Here is a 23294-nt window from a genome sequence, read left to right on the forward strand (position 1 = left end):
TGGCATATCCAGGTATTCGGTGGAGGGTCCCTCACTCCTGCTCCAAGTAAAGGACCTCCCACTGAATTGCCACAGATCGCCATCGTGGCGGTTTTATTTTTTTTGGCTGCTTGGCTGGCTCCAGGGTTTTGCTGCCCCCTGTCTGTGGCAGACTAGTGATTTATCTGTTGGATGTTGTTTCTAATAAGAACCCAATTTACTAAGTGTTGAGCATCTCCTACAACATACCAAGATCCTTTAACAAAAGGACTTGAAGGTGCTCACATTCCCTTACAATATAAGGTAATGTGCACCCCCAGCTCTCATACTCTGCCTAGCACCTAATCTATTATCATGCTGGCTATATCTCACTACATTGATCGTGGTAGGCTAGTGTGTGTCAAACACACTGTTTCTCAGGAAAGAATCTCATCAAAGCTCCAGGACTGTGCAGTAATTTCGCTGATAGTAATCAATTTCTTGTGGTGTCGGTAATTCAGTTCATCAGCTCATGAAACTGGGCTTCAGGGCTTCATCCTGAAGGTAGATTTTCCCCTCTGTCCCCCAAAGAATTGTGGTGTGGTGTGTGTTTGTTTGTTTTAAACATTTCTTCTGAACGCTATGGATAAGATGAGAACATGAGGAGTGGAAAAGCAGTTAGTCCCCAATGTGCCATGTATATTCACTTATTAATAAATAGTTAACCTGTCTTTAAATTCATCATTTAAATCCAGGGAGCACAAATCACTTAATATTTATATTTTCCTCATAATTCAAGATTTAAACCTCCAAGCTCTCTACCTAGTGACAAGAATCCTTATCCAGGTTAATTGATAAAGCTTTTCAAAAGTAAAGTCCTGCAGGCAGCAGTCACATAGGATACACTTGTGGCATTATCCTCTGATTATTTAATTCCACATCTCCAGAGCAAGAAGGCATCCCTAGGTGGAATATTGCTTTGCTCTGTCTCTGAGACACAGTCTCTTCTAGCCCTTCCCCTGGAGCAAGGCCCCTTACTGAAGGTGATGCCTCAAGGCGCAATCTTGTCTATACCACAATTTACAGTATTAACAGTTACAACATGTACTCAGCTGAAACAACTGAGATTTTAAATATTGAATGCATGCAATGAACTGCTTGCAAAAATGTTCGAAAATTACAGAGCAAAAATTACCCTGAATGACAAACCTGACAGTTTGGCTATCTATTCATGAGCAATCCATGCACTGCAAAAGAGGCAGTCCATTTAAAAAGAATACATATATATAATTCATTTTGGATTATTTGCCCAGATCTTCCCCACCTTTGCAGATGCTATTCTTTTCCAGGGACTTATTTCTATTGATTCACATCCTGACAAATGTACCATTGAAATGTAACAGATTCAGACAATTTTTAATGCAAATTTAGAATTCACAGATTATCGTATTATGCACCAAAAATTGTAAAGGCCCAAAAATTACAGCATCAGATATAGGTCAGCAATTTCCTCCTGTTATTATTAAGGTAGTTACATTGGAGGTTTTTACTACACTATGTGGATTACAATAAGTAGCTTCATATCATCACTTGTGCAAATTCTCTCAGAAGCAGCCTGAAAGCAAAAATCCCTGTTCTTGCCCTGTTACCCGCACTCTCTAGGGCACCCTTTCTTTAACCTTCCGTGGGTTAACAGCGTAACCTAGTTAATTTAGGTACTTCCACCCTCTTTCAGTTCCTAGGGCTCCGGGTGAAAGGCACTTACCCTTGCTCAGTTCCTACGCTCAGGGCGTAATCTTCTGCAGGTTTGTGGGGCCTTTTATTAGTGAAAGAGCCTTCCACATGAATATCTTTAACCTCTATTATTAACAGTTACCAAGGCAGAATACACATGCTAAGCACACAGTGTTCACCACTCCCAATAAGGCAGAAGAAGTTTTCCTGGTGGCCAGTCAGAATCAGGTCATCCAGGGCTCCAGCTTTTGTATGATATGATTGGCAGGGTGTTGAGGTCTGGCAGCTCTGATCTTGGCCTGTGTCCTGGAATTAGGTTCCGAAGAACTGCCTTTTGGATCCCAGTTTATATGGTTTAAACGTGGGTCCTGCTTAGTTTAAAATGATTGGTTAAGGTAGAGCTAAAGTTCTACAAAACAGTATTTTCACCAATCCTAGCCCGTTATGAAACAATTCTTTACCCAATCACACCCCACCACCTTAGTTGATTTAAATTTTGCGAAATTAGTTATGCAACGGAAAGAAACAAAGAATCCGACAGAAACCATACCGATAAACAGTAGAGAAGTAGGGACCCTAAAAGCAAAACAATAAAGAAGTATAGATTTCACAATCACAACTGTTAAGTGATTTCTTGCCAGACATAATTCCATTCAACAATGTTTTCTTTAAACATCTAAAATCTATTTCTTTATCTGGTGATAGTGGGTACTATTAGGGCAGGAACACCTCCTTAACAGCCCAATATTGCATTGTTTTGATGCCATTTAGATGGAATGTGAGGATGTGACTCTCTGAGTCTTAAGTTATAGCTGCTGCTGTTTACTGCATAGAAAGGCCTCAGACTTTACAGACCAGGCTCCTACATGAGTGGTTACGGGGAGATACATAGTGTTGCTATAATAGATATGGCTCCTTAGGGTCTAAGAGCTTGATCTTGAACTACTGAAATTAATGAGTTTTTAATAGGTCAGGATTCAATGAAAGCAAGATTAGGCTGTAAATCCAAAATAGGGTTGTGGTTCCAAACTACTAGAACAAGGTTCGGATCATGGGAAGGAATGGTAATGGTATCCACAGTTGTTTGTAGATGACAGTGCTAGCTGTGATGAGAGTATTTCTCGAAGGTTCTCTCTGAACTCACTCATCCTTTCACTAGTCATGATATGATAAATCTTAGGCCTGGTTTACACCGGGGGAGAGGGTTGATCTAAGTTATGCAACTTCAGCTGCGTGAATAACGTAGCTGAAGTCTATGTACTTAAATTGATTTTACTGTGGTGTCTTCCCTATGGTGAGTCGACTGCTGCTGCTCCCCCGTCTACTCTGCCTGTGCCTGTCACAGAGCTGGAGTACAGGAGTTGACAGGAGAGTGCTCAGGGATCGATTTATTGCATCTAGACTAAATGCGATAAATCAGTCCTTGCTGGATCGATTGCTGCCCGTCGATCTGGGTGGTAGTGAATACATACCCTAATTGTCAACCAAGATTTACCGCTAATTTCTAAGGTGAAGACTTCTCAGGAATGGGGTGATTATGTGGACGGGAGACCACCAGGAAAACTCAAATGCTTCAAGAAATGGTGATCATAAGTAGCATTCTTCTGCTAAGTCAATACTGTTTTATTGTCCTTAACATCATACTCCAGAGTTAAGAGTGATTCATTTCCTATGGAAGCTAATGGGAATCTTCTCATTGACTTCACCTGGAGTTGGATTGATCCCAGTCTGAGTGGACTGGTGGAGCTGCTCTCGGACCATTTGTGTTCATTAAGGATCTCATGGCATGTTTGTACAAATAACTGAGGTAATGTCAGTGTCTTGGCTAAACTCTGGAATTTCAAATGATTATAGTGTTACTCACTTTATAAAGCAGTGTGATGCAGTGTTAATGACATGTTCCACTACATCCATCCAGCTATTTATATGGAAAAGCTGCACTGGAGAATTATGTACCTATTCTAATTCAATGATTGTTATGTTTTCTCCAGAGTATATTGGGGCGGGGTGGCATTCTCAGTTCAGTGCATGATATTTGTGTGTTCAACACACATTTACATCTGCCACCTTATTGTGAACTGCTTGTCTAAATCCTTGCACAATGAGCTGAAGTGTAAGTCCTTCCCACAGCTTCTGTCTAAAGCTACTACCCTCCCCCAAAAGGTCACTGGACAGTGGGAGGGTGGGGAGGGGGAAGGGAAGAGCAAAATGGAATATGGACTTTAACAAAAGTTGTTGGGTGCTTACCAGTTTTGCAAATCGGTCCAGTTACTGTATTTGGGAGTCTAAAAAAGGATTTAAATTTAGACTCCTATTATAAACTTTGGCCTTTAGTGCTTAATTGAAATGAACCTTTGGATTTCCTCAATAGATCTGCTCAAAATTTTTGCATCAAAGATTTTTGCTCAGGAAAAATTTAGTTTTTTTAATTAAACAATTTTTACACAGACTACATTCCTCACATCTGAGTTTTCATCAGAAAACTAAAACATTAAAAACTGACCATTTTCAGCCAAAAACCAATAAAATGTAAATGTTTGCTGAAAAATGTAAGTTTCCAGTTTTTCTACAAAAAATCAATCCCCCTCTGCCCCCCAGCTCATCTCCTCTCATTCCTATTTTCCAACCAGTTCTATCACTGATTTTTTTTCCATTTCAAAGCCTGGCTCATACTTTCTATCAATTGTTTAAAACTTGTGACACAATTACAAGAAGTGAAGGAGTAGGAACAAAGCCCTCCAGTTGTGCATGCAGGTTCCTGAGTACCCCCATGATCTCAGAAGTTACCTTTGTCTTTCTTTTATTCCCATTCCCTCCCTTTATAAACCTTTTGAATTGTGCTCAGGCTTGGTGCTTTGCCTATTTGCTATTCATTATCCGGGTTGCTCAGTTGTTCAGATAAGTCACATGGTATTTTTCCTTCTTCCTGAGTAGGTGGCTGAAATATTTTAATAAGGAAAATAATAAATGAACTACTGGTAAAACTATTTGGCCCAATAATCCCTGGTTGCTAAAATTTGTGAAACCATTGAAAAACAGAAAAAAGAGTATTTAATAAAACTGTCTCTTAATTTTCTGGAAATGGATCACTCAACTGAGTGCAAATCTGGCAACTTCAGTCAACACAGGCTAACACTCCAGCTGCAAAGCAACTGGCTGATACGCCTCCATTCTCTCTTTAAAATCAGTTCTGCATTGAGAAGCTTAAAAATTAAGAGATATTTAATCATTTTTTTCCTCTGAGGCTTTGCTTAGTTAACATCTAATGACACAGCAACAATCATACACACCAGAGCTCGTGAGCTTTACAAAACTGCTTCTGTCCAGGAAGAGATACATAAAGAGAATGATACAGAGATGGGAGGGGACAGAGACAGATTTTTATTGGAAGCTGTTAAAGCGGTTGCTATGAGACCTTCTCCAGCTACCACAGGAACAGCTGGAGTGTGAGGCTGATAAATCATGCCTCTTGTATCAAACCTTTCTTTTTTTTTAATGCTGCTTTTATAGTTGTTTAAGATCAGAGCAAGCACCTGTCAGTTGCTTTTTCTTCCTTACTCTCCTCTGGTCCCTTGTGCAAGATGGAGCTAGAAAATGAAATGATCAGCTCCTCCAGCAATTCCTCAGCAGGCTCCAGGGAGTACAAGGTGGTGATGCTGGGAGCTGGGGGAGTTGGCAAAAGCGGTAAGTTTTTTAATTAACAGCAGGGGGTGGGTCAGAGTGTAAACTTCCGAGAACAAGATTGCTTTAATAAGGGGCTTCTCCCCCAACCCCTGTTCTGTTGAACATTGGTTTGGATTAAAAAAAATTAATTTAACGACTAGGGGCATGAGTCAGCTTAATTTTGTTGCATAGAAAAATGTTGTAATACTTTTTTTTTCTGAGCCAGTCTTCTCTTTCCTTTCCAGACATTGGGGTACAGTCAGCCTGCTGCCGTTAGCTTACTGTTCCGTTCTGCATGTGGCAATGCCACTGGAGCACTTTTTAAGGGGTACTGGTACCTTGGGCAGTGGACGTGTAACTTGTGGGCCTGTAAATCATCCTTCATAGAGGCATGTGACAGAGACTACTTGCAAAACTGACTGCCAAGTCAGTTCTGCCAAGGAAACTTGCCAAGGAGGAGGATGACACAGCTTCAAAGTTACTTTTTTACTGTGTCATTATGGCTTTGCTGGTGGTACTCGCACCTCCTGTCTGGAAAGTTATAGGAGTAATATCTGAGTATCTCTCCAGTTGACAAGGTTGATACCCAGAATATTTTAATATCGCTATTCGGTGCTGAAAAGACATTGTCTGTGGTGGCATCTCTTCAGAAGAGCTATTATTTCTCTCTGGATGAGGTTTTCTTTTTCTCAAATGTTATCACCTTTTGATTTATTCTCACTGACATTAACGTTCTCTAATCTTTAAAAAAGGAAAAGAAAAGACATTGCTGAGCATGCAGGGTCCGTCTTGGTAGCCAGCATATTTAACCCAGCACAACAAGTATATAATTAAATCTTCTGGAAATGACTACACAACTGGGATACAGTATTTCACAATTTAGCCTCCATGCAAGTTGGAGAGCAGGCAGAATAAACAAGCTGTAAAACTAAACTACCGATGTTGTAGACAAGCCAAGCACTGTTTGCGACCTACCTGGTAAGACTAGATGAAGATAGTTAGTTATATTTTAAGCAGTGAGGACATCATTCTGTGTATCCGTATGCTGTAGCCAGTGTTCCATTTGGTTTTAGTTTTAGGGTTGCGTCCTTTATCTAAGAGGACTATATCCCATCACTATTAATCTAACCAAGCAGGTGACAATTTTGACAGTGGTATATTGAGAAATGATTGCTGTTCACTACTAACATAAGAAGCCCCATTGTTCGTGTTTTATTTTACTGCATGTATTTCCCAACTCACTTTTCTGCAGCAAGCAGGATCTCTGTGAAATATCTTTCTATTGTAACTTTCAACAAACCAATACTTGTTTTTGCTGAGAGTATCCCAAAGGTGGCAGCAATTTTTTCCACTTTGTATATGCAAGCACCATTTATTTTAAGAATATTTCCCCAATCACTGTGACATTTCAAAGTAAAGATATACATGCTGCAATAATGTTTTGAGCAGGGGATTGGACTAGATTGAGGTCTCTTCCAACCCTAATCTTCTATGATTCTATGAAAATTAAGAGCAATATTGCAAGCCCCATACTCACACTGAAGTTTGTGTTACTCCATAAACAGCCTCACTGAATTCCATGGGACTTCTCATATTGTCAGTTATTGTTCAACGTGATTAAGGAGTTCACAATCTGTCCTCATATGAACACTTATTGACTATGAAAAGACATAGATTTTGTTGAATTTTGAAGTAAAGTTCAGGCAATTCCTTATCTGACGCAAAATAACTCATAGACTCTAAGGTCAGAAGGGACAATGTTGATCATTTAGTCTGACTTCCTGCACATTTCAGGCCACAGAACCACGCCCACCTATTCCTGTAATAGACCAGTAACCTTTGGCTGAGTTATTGAAGTCCTCAAACCATGATTTTAAAGACTTCAAGTTTACTCATCCTTACATACAACACAGATATTGGCAGCTAGGCAACATGTACTTCCCCACAGTCATTCCTTGCCTGGAAACTACACAGGAACGTATTCATTTGGTGCCACTGGTGTATTATGAAATAGCTGATATAAAAAAACCCTGCAGATAAGTTTTTCTCTTCTTTTAAGCATCCGTACTTCTGCCTTTGTATTGATTTGTAAGGAGGAGGGAAGAGAGATAATAAAATATGACTTCAAAGGGCTTATGACACGGCCAAAATCATACGATGTTGGAGAGCTAACTACCAAAAAAACCTGCTGTCTTAAGATATCCCACCTAGGTTTGCAAAGCCTAGACTTTTGGTTGCTTATCTTAAACAAAATAAACTCAACAAACAAACTTATAGGTTTTATTTATCACTAAGGTGCTTTTTTACTAGACTCGTGCCCAGTTCTGCTTTCATTTACCACCACATTAGTATCATTGATATAAATAGAAGACGGTGGCCCAGCTTTACAAGTGCTAGGGAAAATATCTGCAATAAAATACCAATTATTGTGCAAAAGAATCACCTGCTTTGGGATCATAAGAACATAAAGATGGCCAAAGGTCCATCTAATCCAGTATCCTGTCTTCCAACAGTTGCAAATGCCAAGTGCCCCAGAGGGAATGAACAGAACAGCTAAATTGCACCAGGTTGGCAAAAACTTTTGATCAAATCTAGATGCAGCTTTGAATTAACTTGCAATGATTTATGGCTTGTACAGAAATCATGTGAGATTTGCTGTTAAACATAGTTTTGGAGGGGAAAATAACAGGTGAAATATGCTGAAGTTTGTTCCTGTCCTGACTCTGAAAGTGAAATGTGGATGTTGTGAACCCATTTAGATCAAATCCAAAATTATAATGTACATACAAATTCCCATGAAGGGGGCAACAAAAGTTGATTTAGGTGGGGTTGGTCCTGCTTTGAGCAGGGGGTTGAACTAGATGACTTCCAGAGGTCTCTTCAAACCCTAATCTTCTGTAATTCTATGATTGAAAAGCCAATAGAAAAATAAAGGCAGAAGTCAACTGAAAATTGAGCTGTTACCAATAGAGCTGACAAATTTCCACTGAAAATCCTAGTCTAGGGAGAGATGAAACATGGCTGGAACCCCAAACCTGAATGCTTTCAATTTTTAGGTGGAGACATCTTTGGGATTTGAATCTCAAGATAAAAACCTGTCACTGTAGTTTTGGTTCCAGATTGGAATGCAAAACTGGCAGGGGTCTAGTTTCTGGTTCTGATTGGATAGTGCTGAACTGATTTTATTGCAAAATTATGGCCTAAAATGGCAGATATCTTAGAATAGCCAATCTCACAACACTTATCCCATTCAGTGTAGCAAAAATCTTACAGGAAGAGCTAATGGAATCTTAATGGTGTGACATCCAGAATTAAACTCTAGTTCCTGAACCGAAATTTCAAATCCTATCCTAAATCCGAACTAAAACCAGGTCTGAACATCACCTCCTAGCTCAGTGCTAATGAATAGTGATGTGTTAACTTCAAAAGGTTTTAAGGATTCTGAATTTAAGGTCCCCAAATTTGCAATTTCATCCAACAAACAATAATTGCATCTATTTTACTCCAGGGCAGGGAGAAGCCAGCTTTGTCTTATGAACTTATTTCAATTAAGGTACAGAAAAAAGCTACTTGGGGATATTATAACTGGGCAAATAGTTTCACTATAGTTAATGAGGAAGTGATAGTGTTCTGTTCTTCAAAAGTAAGCTGATTTGCTAAATATTATGTTTAGAAAAGAGAGATCCCTTTCTGAGTTGTAAAGTAATATTCAAATGTTATTTCAACTGGTTTGAGGCTGAGACCAAGTAAAGCCATTCATCTTTCACTGCTTTGATTCAAGATGGACCCTGTCATAACATTTTTCCCAGATGTGGACCTTAGCATCCAAAATATGGGTGTTAGCATGAAAACCTCCAAGCTTAGTTACCAGCTTGGACCTGGTAAAGCTGCCACCAGCCAGGGATCTATACAGTGCCTGGCGCACTGTGGTCTCCCCAAAACCTTCCCTGGGGGACCCCCAGACTCAGATTCCTTGAGTCTCACAACAAAGGGGAATAAACCATTTCCCTTCCTCCCCTCCAGGTGTTCCCTCCCTGGGTTGCTGGAGAGATATACAGAAGCAAGCTCCATGAATCTAAACAGAGGGACTCCACCCTCCCTGTTTCTAGTCCTGGAAAACACAAGTACTTCCCCCCCTCACCCAGAGGGTATGCAAAGTCAGGCTTAGTAAATCTAACACAAAGAGATTTTCCCCCCTGACTTCTTCCTTCCACCAATTCCCTGGTGAGCTGCAGACTCAATTCCCTGGAGTCCCCACTAAAGAAAAAACTCCAACAAGTCTTAAGAAGAAGGCTTTATATAAAAAAGAAAGAAAAGGACATAAAAATGGTCTCTCTGTATTAAGGTGACAAATACAGGGTCAATTGCTTAAAAGAAAAATGAATAAACAGCCTTATTCAAAAAGAATACAATTCAAAACATTCCAGCAACTACACACATGTAAATACAAAAAAAAACAATATAAACCTTATTGTCTTACTATCTTGTACTTACAACTTGGAAACAGAAGATTAGAAAGCCAGGAGACAGAAAAATCACTCTCATAGCCGAGAGTGTCAGACACAAGACAAAGAACAAAGAACTTCCCTCCACCCAGATTTGAAAAAGTCTTGTTTCCTGATTGGTCCTCTGGTCAGGTGTTTCAGGTTACTCCTTTCCAGGTGAAAGAGACATTAACCCTTAGCTATCTATTTATGACAGACCCAAAGTCGGCACTTTGAAACACTGCTGCCTTTGAGGCCATTTGGACCTGAAAGCAAATTTCCTGGTCCCTGTTTTATAATGACCTGCTTGTAAGGTTCACAAACCTTAGTCTTTTGATAAAGTATGTGTGTGCGTGTGCGTGTGTGTGTGTGTGTGCGTGTGTGCGTGCGCGCGCCCATGTGATAGAGAGAGATATTGGGTTTGTTTATAAATATTATTCATAGATCTGGGCCTGAGTGGTGAATCTAGTTCCAGGAGAGACCCCAGCTAAGCAATCCAGTCTAACCAGCTTGGTTTAACCACCTATTTTATTCAGTAATACACAAAAGAACAGCCACTAAATTCTGGAGGCCATTCATCTCCACCTTAATTTTAACATCACCAATAATAATTAATTACAACACACTCTGTGAAACATTTGTATAAGCCTCTCAGCTAATTATTGCTAAGCATAGCATTAAAAAAACAAACAAGCTGAGCTATCCTAACATTTGGATAAAATAACTCTGCTTTGAGAGGGATGTTTTTTCCTAAAAGATGCTTCAATGCTGGTCAGATTTGTTTATGTCCTGAAAGAAGTCAGACCCGCATGGCTGAATGAAGATGATGGGCTATGTTACTCATAATACCATTTAGACAAAGCCAATCTATTGGTGGTAAAAGGTGCTGGATTGGAACACATTGGAGTTGCCCCCTCACCTGACCTGAAAGGATCATGTCTTGGGTCAGAAATAGAGATTTGCCAAACACTTTGCATTGAAAGGTTTTTTTAGAATAGAAAATGGCTTTTTTTTTTCTCTTGCAAGAAATGAGCATGTTTGAGAAATGCTCAGGTTGGCATTGGAAAAATGAAAACTTGATGATATAAATGATCATGGGTTTAGCAACTTCAAAACCCAAATATTTTCTGCCAGAAACCCCCCACAATTTTTGATTGTCGGGTGTTCAACTAAAAATCAGAGAAATTATGAAGAAGTTTTTTTTGTATGCGCACACACACAGAAAAATGCCTTTCCTGACCTGATCTAGTCAGCAGTATTTAACTGTTTCACAGTCCATTCATTCTGTTTGTTCTCTCCGATGCTGCCAGCTGCACAAATGCCCCATCCAGCAAACATTTAAGCAGGTGAATAGTCCACCGATTTCAGGATATTTTTGCAGGATCAGGACCAAATTGGTAACCCTAGCCCTGGCTTTTGAGGGGTGAAAAGGTATGCCCTAGGAACTGGACTGAAACCACAAACTCATACCACTTGAGTTTATAAACAGCTTTTTAGAGGGACAGTTTCTCTGTCCTGCTCTGCTCCCTCTCCAGGTAGTGCAAAGGAGTAAAGACTGGGTGTGTGCTTTTCTCAGGGGATTTCTTCAGGGGTGGGGGGGTCCCCAGGAAATGTAGTGACATTAGCTTGCATATCACCTGTCTTCCAGGTACACCACAGGGGAATTGTTGGGAATTTGGCTGTAGCATTATGGGCTCTGGCTAAGCCCAGCTGCTGGATTGTCCTTTGGGAACTATTGCCAAGTGGTACAAGTTAGAGCAACCCCCAGGGTGTTCCAGAACCTAATCTCCTGGTTCATTGACCACAAACCCGATGAATCAGACAACCTGGTCCAGTAACTCCAGTAACAGTTTCAAAGTTCATATCTGTGCTTCAAACACATTGGACCCAGTTCAGCTCTGCTGTAACTCCAGTGAATTTAGACTTACTAGATAGGTGTGGCACAAAACATATACAATATGCAACGTACACAACACAGTACCACATTTTGCACAGTGTTAGGTCTTAATCCTGCATTGTGATCAATACAGGGCCAACACTCACCCTCTACAGATCGTAGTGCAGGACTTGGCCTTTGTATGGTAGTATACAATAGAGAACAGCTGCTCAAGACAGGGATTGATTTCTCTGAGTGGAAAGTGAGAAGCACTCGGTGAATGCTACTGGAACTGAATAATAATAAGAACACACAGGATTGTCTCAGGTCAATCAGTAAAACTCGCCGCCACCATAAAATTCTTCTTCCTTCCTTCTTTTCTAACCCACCTTCAAATGACCCTTTTAAGAGAAGGTCTAGGAGAACAGACTGACCTGGGGTGTCAACAAATATGAGCTCTGCTGAACCTGCTGGGAATGGCATGTCAGTAGTTACACAACTAAACTACGCCTTTAATCATTTCAATAAACCTGTTTGGTTATGGTACGAAGTGGGGGTGGGAGACAGGATGCCATTGAAAGTAGCTGCAGAAGTGAAAACTCAAAAGGTGTGGTTGTGACCCTCACAGGTGTGTAATTTTTAATCCTGTGCCTGGGTATATATTGTGGGGTGCAGCACAGGAGAGAGAGCAACTTTTAAGAGGCTGCTGTTTCCTCTTCCACATGTAATTGAGCAAAGCCTTGACTCTGCCCGCAATGTGCCCGCCTGCTCGATTCAGTCAGCACAGTGGAAGAAAGAATCTGTACCAGACACAGGGTTTATTCACATTACTTGCCCTCAGGCACAGGGACCAGACTCTTATTCCTAGGCCATGTCTGTGCTCTGGACGTCTGCTGGCATAGTTATGTCAGTCAGGATTGTGAAGAGGAGCGATCCCTGGCCACCACAGCTAAACTGGCAAAAGCCCCTAGTGCAGACACAGCTATAATTGCAACATTACACTTTTATCAGTATATTTTATAACAGGGCAGCCTGCCCCTTTAAAGACCAGAAGGGTCAGCCCAGTCCAATTAGCCCTGCCTTGCTACAGCATTGCTGGGTGCTTGGACTTAAGAGGAGGATGGGAGCAAGTTCTCTTCCAGCCCAGGGACATATCCCAAAGACCAACCCACCTGCAGAGATGGTGCATACAACAGACATACCAGGGATGACAGTGGCTTCTCCCTATGATACTCCATAGACTCATATATGAGGGGCTGAATGAGATCTGAGGAGAAGGTCTCTGTGGCTGATGAGCATAGGGCAGCGGTCTTTGCCCAACAGAGCAGCTCTCAAACTCAGATGACAAAATGCTTGCAGGTGCAGGAATTGGCTGTGCTCCAGGCAGCAATATGTGCTGTACAATAGCAGATCAAAGACAAGCATCCCTTGTAGAAGCAGAGAGGGTATTCGTGTCTGGAAAGCAAGAGCTGGGTTCTCTAACTAATGGGAAGCCAGAGAAAGCTGAGTTTAGAGACCAGGTCTTGTTTACTGAACAGTTTAAAGACATTCTGACAACCCCAGAACAGGCCCCACAGCTCCAAGAGGGACTAATGCGTGACAGAACTGTGTGAGCCCCTAGCAGAGATAAGGACCAGGGAGCAGTAGCTTGAGGCCACATGATGTGCAGTGGGACCCCAGACAGTTCCTCATAGAGAAGCAAGGATTGTAGTCACTGGCTCACTCTCTATCAGTATACCGGGGGCAAGTGGTATAAGAGCACCAGGAGACTCTAAGGGAGAGGAGCCTTGTAATCTCAATGGTCAGTAAGCTTAAGGAGGAGCTAGAACATCTACAAACACAGACCCCATCACAACCCTGAGGCAGAAGACATAAATAAATCAGGTCTGACGAGTACAGGAGATGACCTCCTAGACTATAGAGCTTGCTCTGGGGCTGGGCAAGGTTGGGGGGTGGTGTGTAATGAGTGACCTGGGGCCAGTCAGTCCTATTCATTAAGCTGTGTCCTGCAACACCTGTGCTGAGCGTTGGACTTAAAGGAGGAAAGCCCAGCCGTTGGGTGTTGACTGGGGAGGAGAGCAGCCAGACTGCTCCTACCTGGGGGCCGGAAGCCTGCTTGAAGGCTAGGAGCTGTCTGAGGAGTGTGCCAGCCAGAGCCCTTTGTAGGAGGGTGGGCCTGAACTGGATGTTGAGCAGACCAGAGAACATGTACCTGTTGGTGGGTGCTGAGACAGCCAATTGCACCTTGGGTCTGCCTGTAAAGAAGGGGGCTGGATGCCGAACCTGGCTAGGCCAAAGATTTCTTTCCTTTTGTGCTTTTGTTGTATTTTATCTAAGGGATTCTGTTATCCTGGGAGGAGTTGAATTTTCTAATGTGGCTTGGCCGGAGGGTCAAGTCATATCTGTGGCTGGAATAGTTCAAAGATCATGGTGGGGAAACTGAGACAGAAAGGCTGCAATGCCACACTATGCTGCAATGGGGTGCTCTGGGATGGTGAGTCTTATTGTAATTTTCTTTCTCTTGGGGTGGGGCTGGAATAAGGTATACCAGCAAAAACAGTTTTGCTAATTTACTCTGCATCCATGCTCAAAGTGCTTTTCTGGTCTAGTATACTGGTAGTCCTATACCGGCATAAAGCAGACATGGCCTCAGACACAATCTAGTTCCAGATCTGCTGCTGGTTAAGCACAACTACACATTGCCCCTTACTTAGACTTTTGGTAAAACCACAATGTAGCCCCAAATGGCTTCTGGAGGTTAAAAAGTGTGGGTGAGATTCCTTCACCTGCACTCTGAGTGCTACTTTCTAGGATAACTAGGTCACAGTGATCTCAAAGAGACAATTGGAGGACTAGGTTACTGGTCAGCACGAGTTAGCTTGACAAACAGTGGCCCTTTGAGTGCGTACACTTCTAGCAGATTGCAATTAATGATGGCTGACTTTGTCTCTGTTTCAGAAGCCATTTTAATGAACAGGTTCAGAGTTTACTTTTCTGCTGCTGTTGCTGTGCAAACTCCTCTGTTTCAGTGAGTGAAATGTGAGCCATCCCTGGATTAATAAATAGACACATTAATAAATAAATGTTCCCTCTCTTTTCTACTTAAAGAACAATAACATGTTTATTATCCACTCGGCAGGATGAAGCACATGTCTCATTCATTTATTTAATGAATTTGGATAGACATCAGGGACAGAATTGTTTCCCTCAGGGATGAGAGTTAAAGATATTTCATTATTGCGGCTGTTCATGCCATTCAGTAGCTGGAGAGGAGGAGGATTCCATTGTGGTTTTTGTGTGTATATGTAATAGGAGGATTTCTGTAGGTCAAATACCAATTGGCTATTGAGAACACTGTATGTAAGAACATAACATAAAAATGGCCATACTAGGTCAGACTGATGGTCCATCTAGCTCAGTATTGTCTTCTGACAGCGGCCAGTGCCAGGTGCTTCAGAGGGAATGAACGGAACAGGGTAATTTCAAATGATCCATCCCCTGTCATCCAATCCCACTTTCTGGTAGTCCAAGGCTTAGGGACACCCAGAGCAGAGGGCTGTGTTCCTGACCATCTTTGCTAAAAGCCTTTGATGGACCTACCCTCCATGCCCAGGCTTTACTCTTCCACTGATCACTAGCCCACCTAAGGCCTGAATCAAGGAAGCATTTAAGCGCATGATTAGATCATAAGATCAAAGGAACTGTATGCAGTCCCGGTCTTTTCAATACCTGAAAGCTGCTGCCAAATTGGAGATAGTTCAGAGAAGGTCAACAAAAATGATTAAAGGGCCTAGAAAATTCAATTTATGATGCCAGATGAGTAAAAGACCCATATTTGTATAGCTTGGTCAAACAATGCCCCTGATTCTCCACTGTGTTACATACACATAGATAAAATGGTGTAACACAGTTAAGAATCAGGCCCAGCGTCTACACTGGAGATGACAGTCTATCATATTTCAAGGGTGTAAATATCAAGGAAGAGAAGAACTGCTTCTAGGAATTGGTGGAAGCATCCATGACCATTTGGCTAGGAGTAACGGAATGAAATGTTTAGATAAAAGCTAAGAACATGTATAAACATTCAGCCTATCTATAAGGGGTTCACTCTCCATGGTTTCTAGGAAGGTAGGGTATCTATCTGTAACCATTTGCTAAGAGTGAGGTTGATTAGATTGTGGAATAGTCTCCCAAGGTGGAAGTCCCAGTTCTGGTACCATTTTTAGCTGAGTAAGCCAAATGCAGGAGAATAAACTGTCAAGAGAATGGATCAGGTGACTAGAAGAGCTTTTCAGTTTCTAATTTCTGTAATTATTGTATGTTCCTCTCTGCCACTGGGGAGAGTCCTGGACACACGTAGGCACCTGAAGTCAACAGAACTACTCACATGTGTGAAGTCACTCACACACCTAGATGTTTGAAGGATCAGTGCCTTCCTCAGTGTCTCTGATTCACAATGCTGCACATCAAGCTTCTGTATGGAACTTGTGAAAAATGAAAATCAGCCAATCACTGTGACAGTGGTCTGGTTTGGATTTGGGGATTTGGTTCATCCCCTTGCACCACTGATTCAGGGTATCCCTGTCACACAAACTCAGGACAGCTGAATCATGATGTGATGTGAATGTAAGTCACTGGTGGTTACATAAGCATATCTGGTTTTCACCTGCAGACTAATTCAAAGAGGTTTTCCAGTAATTACTGTAGATGGGGACTATGTTGCTACAGTTTTCTTTTCACTTCTAATTGGTTCTTAGAAAGGAAAGGAACCCTTTTGACTGTTGAATTCTTTACACAACAAAAGGAGTCTAGCTACAAAAGCCTCCATATGGAAGCATTTCTGTCTTGCTGGTCCTAAGTAAACTCTGATATAAGGAAATAAACAGGGCTGCATGACAATGACTGGGCACTGTCTGTCCCTCTGCTGTACACCATCTGTGAGGCAGCCACAGGGGCTGAATTTTCCATGCTAACCCATCCCTGCTGCTAAGCCAAGCCATCTGCAGTTCAGGGCACATAGTAACTGCTGTAGTTAGGATGAAGAGGGGAATTCATTAGAGACCCTTCAAAGCACAAACACAAGAATATGTGTTTTGTTTGTTTGTTTTTTCTGCTGCATTCATCTACTCCTTCTATGCTTTCTCTTTCACTTCCCTGTCCCTGCCCTTATCCTTTTCCACTTTTAATTTCTCCTCTGACTTTAATTAAATTCCCTCTAAGCCTGCAAACTTTTATTTTGTTCTTCCTGTATAAAAAGAAGCAAAGGAAGTTGGCAGACTTGCCAGTTCTGCTGACTTGTTCTGCCTGCTTTCAAAACACTATTCAGGGACTTAGCTGTGTAGCACTCACCGACTCAGGAAGCCACCCTGCTTCAGTTTACTCACCACGTACCTGACAGTGGGTCAGATACGAATAGAGTGACACCTATTGATGTCAGCTGAGGAGCAGGCTCAAAATATCTCATGTCAAAGTCGCCTTGCTTGCCTGCCTCCTCCCATATAAATACACATAGACAGAAGCTGTAATTCAATGAAAGAGTATTCCCAAAATTGTATGCAGTGTAGCTGTAGCTGTGTCTGTCCCAGGATATTAGAGAGACAACGTTGGTGAGGTAATATCTTTTATTGGATTAACTTCTGTTGATGAGTAAACGAGACTTTGAGCCACACAGAGCTCTTCTTCATGTCTGGGAAAGGTACTCTGAAGGTCACAGCTAAATGCAAGGTGAATTTGATCACTCTATATCTGACCTATCAGTTCCTATCCTCAAAGGAAACCCACACAACACTTTCAAAAGATGAGCCTGGGAGCTTAAATTCATAACTCTGCTAAACACTAAAAATCATGAACTGAACAGAGACACTAAATGTATGGGTTACTACAACAATCTGTAACCCACTAACCTCCTCTTTTTATCCTATGACTGCTGAGGTGTTAATGGCCCACACTACCCTGAATGGTCCCTTAGAATATGTGCTAACTAATTATGCTAAACGATCTGTACCACCGTGCATTTTGTTGTGATACTTGGAGTACCTTTCCTAGACCAGAAGACGAGCTTTGTGTGACTCAAAAGCTCATCTCTCTCACCAATAGAAGTTGGTCCAATAAATGATATTACTTCCTCCACCTTGTCTCCCTATTCCAATAATTGTTCAATTGGTATTGTGGTGTTTGCACCATACTACGAGCAACCCAATCTTCTGCAAAAAATACAACTCACATTCCCCATGTGGTCACACTAGTAACGATCATTAACTTGACTATTTACAGAACGTAAAGAAAAAAGGGGGAACCAAATTTAAATTTGAAAACTTTAATCAATATTCATTGAATTCCCCTCCTCCCCACTGTTACACAGGTTTTTTTTAACCCAAAGCTCTTCGTAACTTTTACTCTGTGTGAGGAGGTGTCAGGAAATAAATCAGGGGAGACAAGGCCATTCGACTGATAGATGGCTGGCACAAACAGGACAACACGAGTGCTTTCACTTAAAGCTAAACTTTACTCAGTCTCAAGCACTTACACACATCCACAACAGGTTAATAACACACCCCCAACACTTGATAATTACCAAAGCTGACTCTGTGTGTGTGTGGGGGGGCGAGGGAACAGAAGATGGATTCAGAGGGAGAGACAGTCCCGAAGAATCCCCAAACGAGTCCCACTATCTCAAGCTTTTCCCCCTTATTTACATTAGTAATAGAATGACATGTCCCTTAAAGTAACCTTGTTAAGGAAGCATTGTAATGATCAAACAAGAAGTTGTTTGTTGTTTTTTTTATTATTGATTAACCAGGTGTGGTTTTTTTCAGAGTCTGCAGCCTTGAGACCTCAATAGACATATCTGGGGCACATCTTGCTCTTCTAAAATGTATCAGCAACTGTAACACAATTTTTATCAGGAAGGAGGTGAGGTCAATCTGCCATTTCCGTGGCACCCAAAAACTCTTTCTCCTCCTGCCTTGGTCAAGCTGAGATTGCTGAATGGCCAATTTACAGCTTGCTGACTAGGCCACCTTTAACAATAAGCCATAGTGGTTTCAAGCACTTTACTGGTTTGCTAAAGTCTCTCTGTACACTGCATCCCAATCAAGTTTTTGATCACAGCAGATTTTAATCATGATCAGTTGGCATGATGCTGCATGTATTTCCTCCCTACCTACACTGACCTACAAGGTCATGCTTGATATTGTGTCATCTAACTTGCTGCTTAAAAAATTGTGTTCAAACACAGTAAAGCTTTATAATATAGACAAGCCCATTCACACAGTTTGTTTGCTTTGTGCAGCACAAAGGAACTATGATTGGAACCTCACTCGGGTTACATGGAATGATGCTCAGTGAAATACTTTCATTTTAAAAAGGGCTATTTACAATGTTTCATACTTCCTCATGAGATCTCTGGATTCTTTGAAGGGTTCTTGTTGCTGCCATGGAATTTGGATACCCTTTGAGTGGAATACACTTATCTCATGCCAATGGCCAAAATCTACAATATCTTGACTGCAACTTTCCTTAACTGTCTGCAAAACAAAACACAAGAGCTGCAGATTTTTAACTCAGAATGCTCACTGCTGTAAATCAACACAGCCATATTGACTTAGATGGAGTTATGGTGCCTTAAACCAGCTGAGCACCTGGGTCACAGTAGCCTAGAGCTTAATCTCTTTGCTGATTTGCTTTAGCAGAAACGTGACTTCTTTTCTATCTGTCTGTGCTCAGGGTAGCTAAAAAAGCAAATTTACAGTCACTTTCTATGTGACTAAATACAATTCTCTGTCTAAACAATCCCCTGTGTAGTGGGAGGAGATGAGAGGTCAACATTGGGACTAGATGGAAAACAACAATTCTGTTGCATGTAAAATTGTGCGGGTTTCACAAGTTGCTTTCATTCTTCATTGGAATGAAACCAAAGCCTTCCAGTTCTTCCAGTGATAAAACATGGATGAAAGAGCCCTTTGAGAATAGTCAATAGCTCAGTGGTTAGGGTTCTTGCTTAAGTGGTAGGGGACCTAGGTTTTAGTCCTTACTCTGTCAGAGTTGGAGCTGCGACTTGCATCTCAGTCTCCTACATCTCAGGTAAACTCACTAAGCATTGGCTATTCTGCATTTGCTTGCACACTGTCTCTCTGAATTGGGATATGCAAGGAAGTGGGAGAGCAGGATTTATAAAGAGAACAAAACCAGGCGGGAAGAGGATTAATTATAAAATTGGGAGCACAACAGTAGATGAATAGATGCTGGAACATATAAAAGACACAAATGAGAGAGAATAATAAAAACAGAAGTACATTGGAGAGGGATCAGGTAATAAGAGTATGGTGAGAGGGAGTTTAAGGCAGTGAGAATTACTCACATCCCACAACAAGATTAATGGGTCTCTGCTTTCTGTTCTTACAACATCTATCCCCTTCAATGCTAACTGCACCACTCCCCTTCCTGAATGCTGCACACTTGTGACATCTGTCCTAAGCTGCCAGAACTCACCCCTCTATATTTCGCTCCTAGTGCATTAGCTTCCCAGTAGCCTTTGTCCCCTGGCTCAAAGCTGATGGTAAGAAGTAAGAGTCACTCTGCCACTATTAGTAAATGAATCACAGACTTTTCCAGGTCAATCCTTTTCTTCCAGCCCTGTCAGTGCTTTGGAACAAACTCACCCAGCCTCTAGCTGTGCTGCTAGCTTATAAATGCAGTGCCAGAGACAGCAGTGATTCACTTTGCTGTGTATCCCCCACCTGCCTCCAAAAGTGGGGTGTGGGAGCATTTAGGGACCAACTCTGAGTAGTACTAAGTGCCTTTCAAAGTCAATGGGAATGTCTCTCTGATTTGAAGGATCAAATCCTGGGTGCAAATAGAATAATGCATCATATCACTACTTGGATATATTGTTTTTCCCCCCTGCAGTGCCTGAAAATACAGTCAGGCTCCATTTATCCCCAATCCAAAGAAGCAAAGTGCCATGAAGCAAAGTAAGAATGTGCAGCTGTCTCTCTTCTTCTCCTAACCCTCCTTCTAAGTGATCTAGAAGATACACTCACTCTCCTTTCCCTTATCATTTATTTAAATATGCACTGAAGTAACATCAAACTACTCCTATTAAAAAGGGGGAGAAATGGCTATAAGGAGAGCTATAAAAATAAATTGTCAATGACTATAACCTTTGGGGGAAAAAAACAAAAACATTTCCCTACTATACACTCAAGTAAAATTATTTAAATGTAAAATAATTGAAGTACATTTTCACCTGTTTATTGAAAACTGGTTGTTAAAGCCCTGACATATTAGTCAAGGATCAATTATTGAAAGTTCTGCCAAACCCATTGAGATAACCACTTTCCACTGAATGACAGTGACAATATATGAAAGGAATAGAATATTTGGTGATTGAATGCCTTTCATTCCTCAATGTCATCTGCTTGAAAAGGACTATGGATCAAATCAGTCTGCGATATCAGAGTGTTTATTTCTAATGCATCGCTGTCCCTGCTGGACAAATCTCAGTCTTTTACATTTCTTAATCAAGTATTTACTTGCTGTAAAGGAGAATAGCTACACTGAAGTCAATGGAGTTATGCCAGTTTGCATGAGCAGAGCATCTTGGCCCTTGTTCTATAATTAGATAATAAACATAAGAATTAGAGATCCTGCATTGGCACCTTATTCTGTGAGGTTCTAATCACTTCCTGTCTGGCTCTAAGCACCCTCAATTCCCAATGAAGTCAATGAAGCTGAGGGCACTCAGCACTTATAGCACTGGGACCCAAAGGGAAGCCTTTCATATCTATGCCATGAATATATGCAGAATAAATAGCATGATGTGTGCCTGAGAGCGGGAGAGAAATTAGGTTAGATTACCGTGGTCTTTGCTGTGACACCAAGACTGCTCCGATAATGACCCAGGCAAAACAGAATACATCACGGCAGAAATGCTGCTGGAACATTCCCGAAAGGATTCACGGTGTTCATCAAAGCTTGGTTCAGGTTCAATGCAATGGACAAAATCTCATGAATAATTCATTTTGAATCTAGTGCATAAGCTGTCGATGGAAAAACCAGGAAGTGCTTCACAGTGGAATTATTTGCACTTGTTTCTCTCCCCACCCTCAAACCCTTTCCTTTGCATGGACTTTACTTCTAAGTCTATGGAAGAATTAATGAGGGCTGGGGTAGAGGTAAAATAGCACTTATTTGTGTTAGAGGGACATATGCAGCCCACACGATTATTCTCTTTTATGTTTCTCATAAGCTACTTTTAACTGTAGTGCTTGGTAATAAAAATATTATTATTAAAAATATGCGGGGGGGTCGAAGGGCTTTGATTTGTAAATAATTGTGTACTTGGCGTTTTTCCATTCTTACTCTAAACTTTCTGTATATTCCTTTTAGATTTTTAAAAATCACACACACGTTAGTAAGTGACAGCTTTGTGACTAATATTATTTGCGTTATCACATGTAGGAGCCTCAGTCATGGACCGGGTTAACTATAGACAGAGTGGGACTTATTGTTCCCTCTGTGGCTTCTGAGTCTTGTCTGTTTTGCTTGGTGATAAGTGTCAGCTCAGCACAGCAGAGTCGGAATGTGTAACTGCCAGAGATATATGGAAAAAGCAAGCTTTGCCTCATGCATCGCAAAGAAAACTGGAAGCTAACTACTGATTACAGAATCTTTGTTTGCCCTTAACTTTGGAGCAGAAAGAGCATAGCTCAATTTTCAGCTGCTAGGCTGGGTTTGCAGAGCTGGAAGAGAGAAAAATGAGGCTTTAATCAAAATTTGATCAGAAAAACATTGGATGGGTGGATGGGTGAATACACTGGGAATGCTGTAATGACCTGAGGACATTTACTCCAGGTTGCTGACCAGGGTTTTGGAATGACCAAGGAAGAGACTGGCTCCAGAGATTTCATCCCCTGTTTTATGCTGAGCCCAGTGCTTGCTCATATAGAAGTTTTGGGGTTTAAGGCCTGGTCCAAAGCCAAGTGAAGTGATTGGGAGTCTTTCTACTGACAGGTGTCATGTAGTCTCATCTGATGATGATGCCACTAATTAAAGTTAGGGAAAGTCTAGTCTCAGTGGTGTCAGCCTCTGCTGGGGCAGAGAAGGAACCCTTACAGGTTTCCCCCACAAGAGGAAGCTGGCAACGTGCCTCTTTCACATGGCCCCAGCGTCCCCACCCTGCCACTCCTGGTTCCACATCCCCTCTTCTCTCTGTCCCATCTGCTGCTGCTGGAGCCTCTGCAGTTCCAGGGGGATTAGAACCTTTACATGCACCCCTCCTGGAAGGAAGCTGACAGAGCAGCCTGCCCAACATAGCTCCCTTTGGGGTGACTCTAGGGGCCCAATGTCTCACTCCCTGCTATGACCACTAATGTTTTCTGCACCACAACCTTAAATCTCAATACTAGAGATTGCCCCAGCATAGTATTTGGTAGTGTGTCTGGCTCTCACCCACCCCCATTAAAGTCAGGGAGCATACAGCATATATCTGACCTTAACCGTTAGCTTGATTCCTCTGAGCCAGTCTCATCCACATACACACATCATTAGTCACAGAGCTAGTGCAGCTGAGGCAGGGT

At 41.6% G+C, this 23294-nt stretch overlaps 1 protein-coding gene across 2 annotated transcripts in view; it reads left to right on the top strand.

Annotated features, from left to right (window-relative positions):
• The first annotated feature begins 5076 nt into the window (after window positions 1-5076).
• Window positions 5077-23294, top strand: part of RIT2 (Ras like without CAAX 2) — a 269088-nt gene continuing 250870 nt past the window's right edge. For both annotated transcript variants that reach the window (XM_030567456.1, XM_030567457.1), the window contains exon 1: window positions 5077-5376. In XM_030567456.1, coding sequence (XP_030423316.1) covers window positions 5274-5376 — 103 coding nt within the window. In that variant the 5' untranslated portion in view covers window positions 5077-5273. The remainder of the gene's footprint in view (window positions 5377-23294) is intronic.

This window comes from Gopherus evgoodei, chromosome 6, assembly GCF_007399415.2.
Source record: "Gopherus evgoodei ecotype Sinaloan lineage chromosome 6, rGopEvg1_v1.p, whole genome shotgun sequence".
In the NCBI taxonomy this organism is placed as follows: Eukaryota; Metazoa; Chordata; order Testudines; family Testudinidae; genus Gopherus; species Gopherus evgoodei.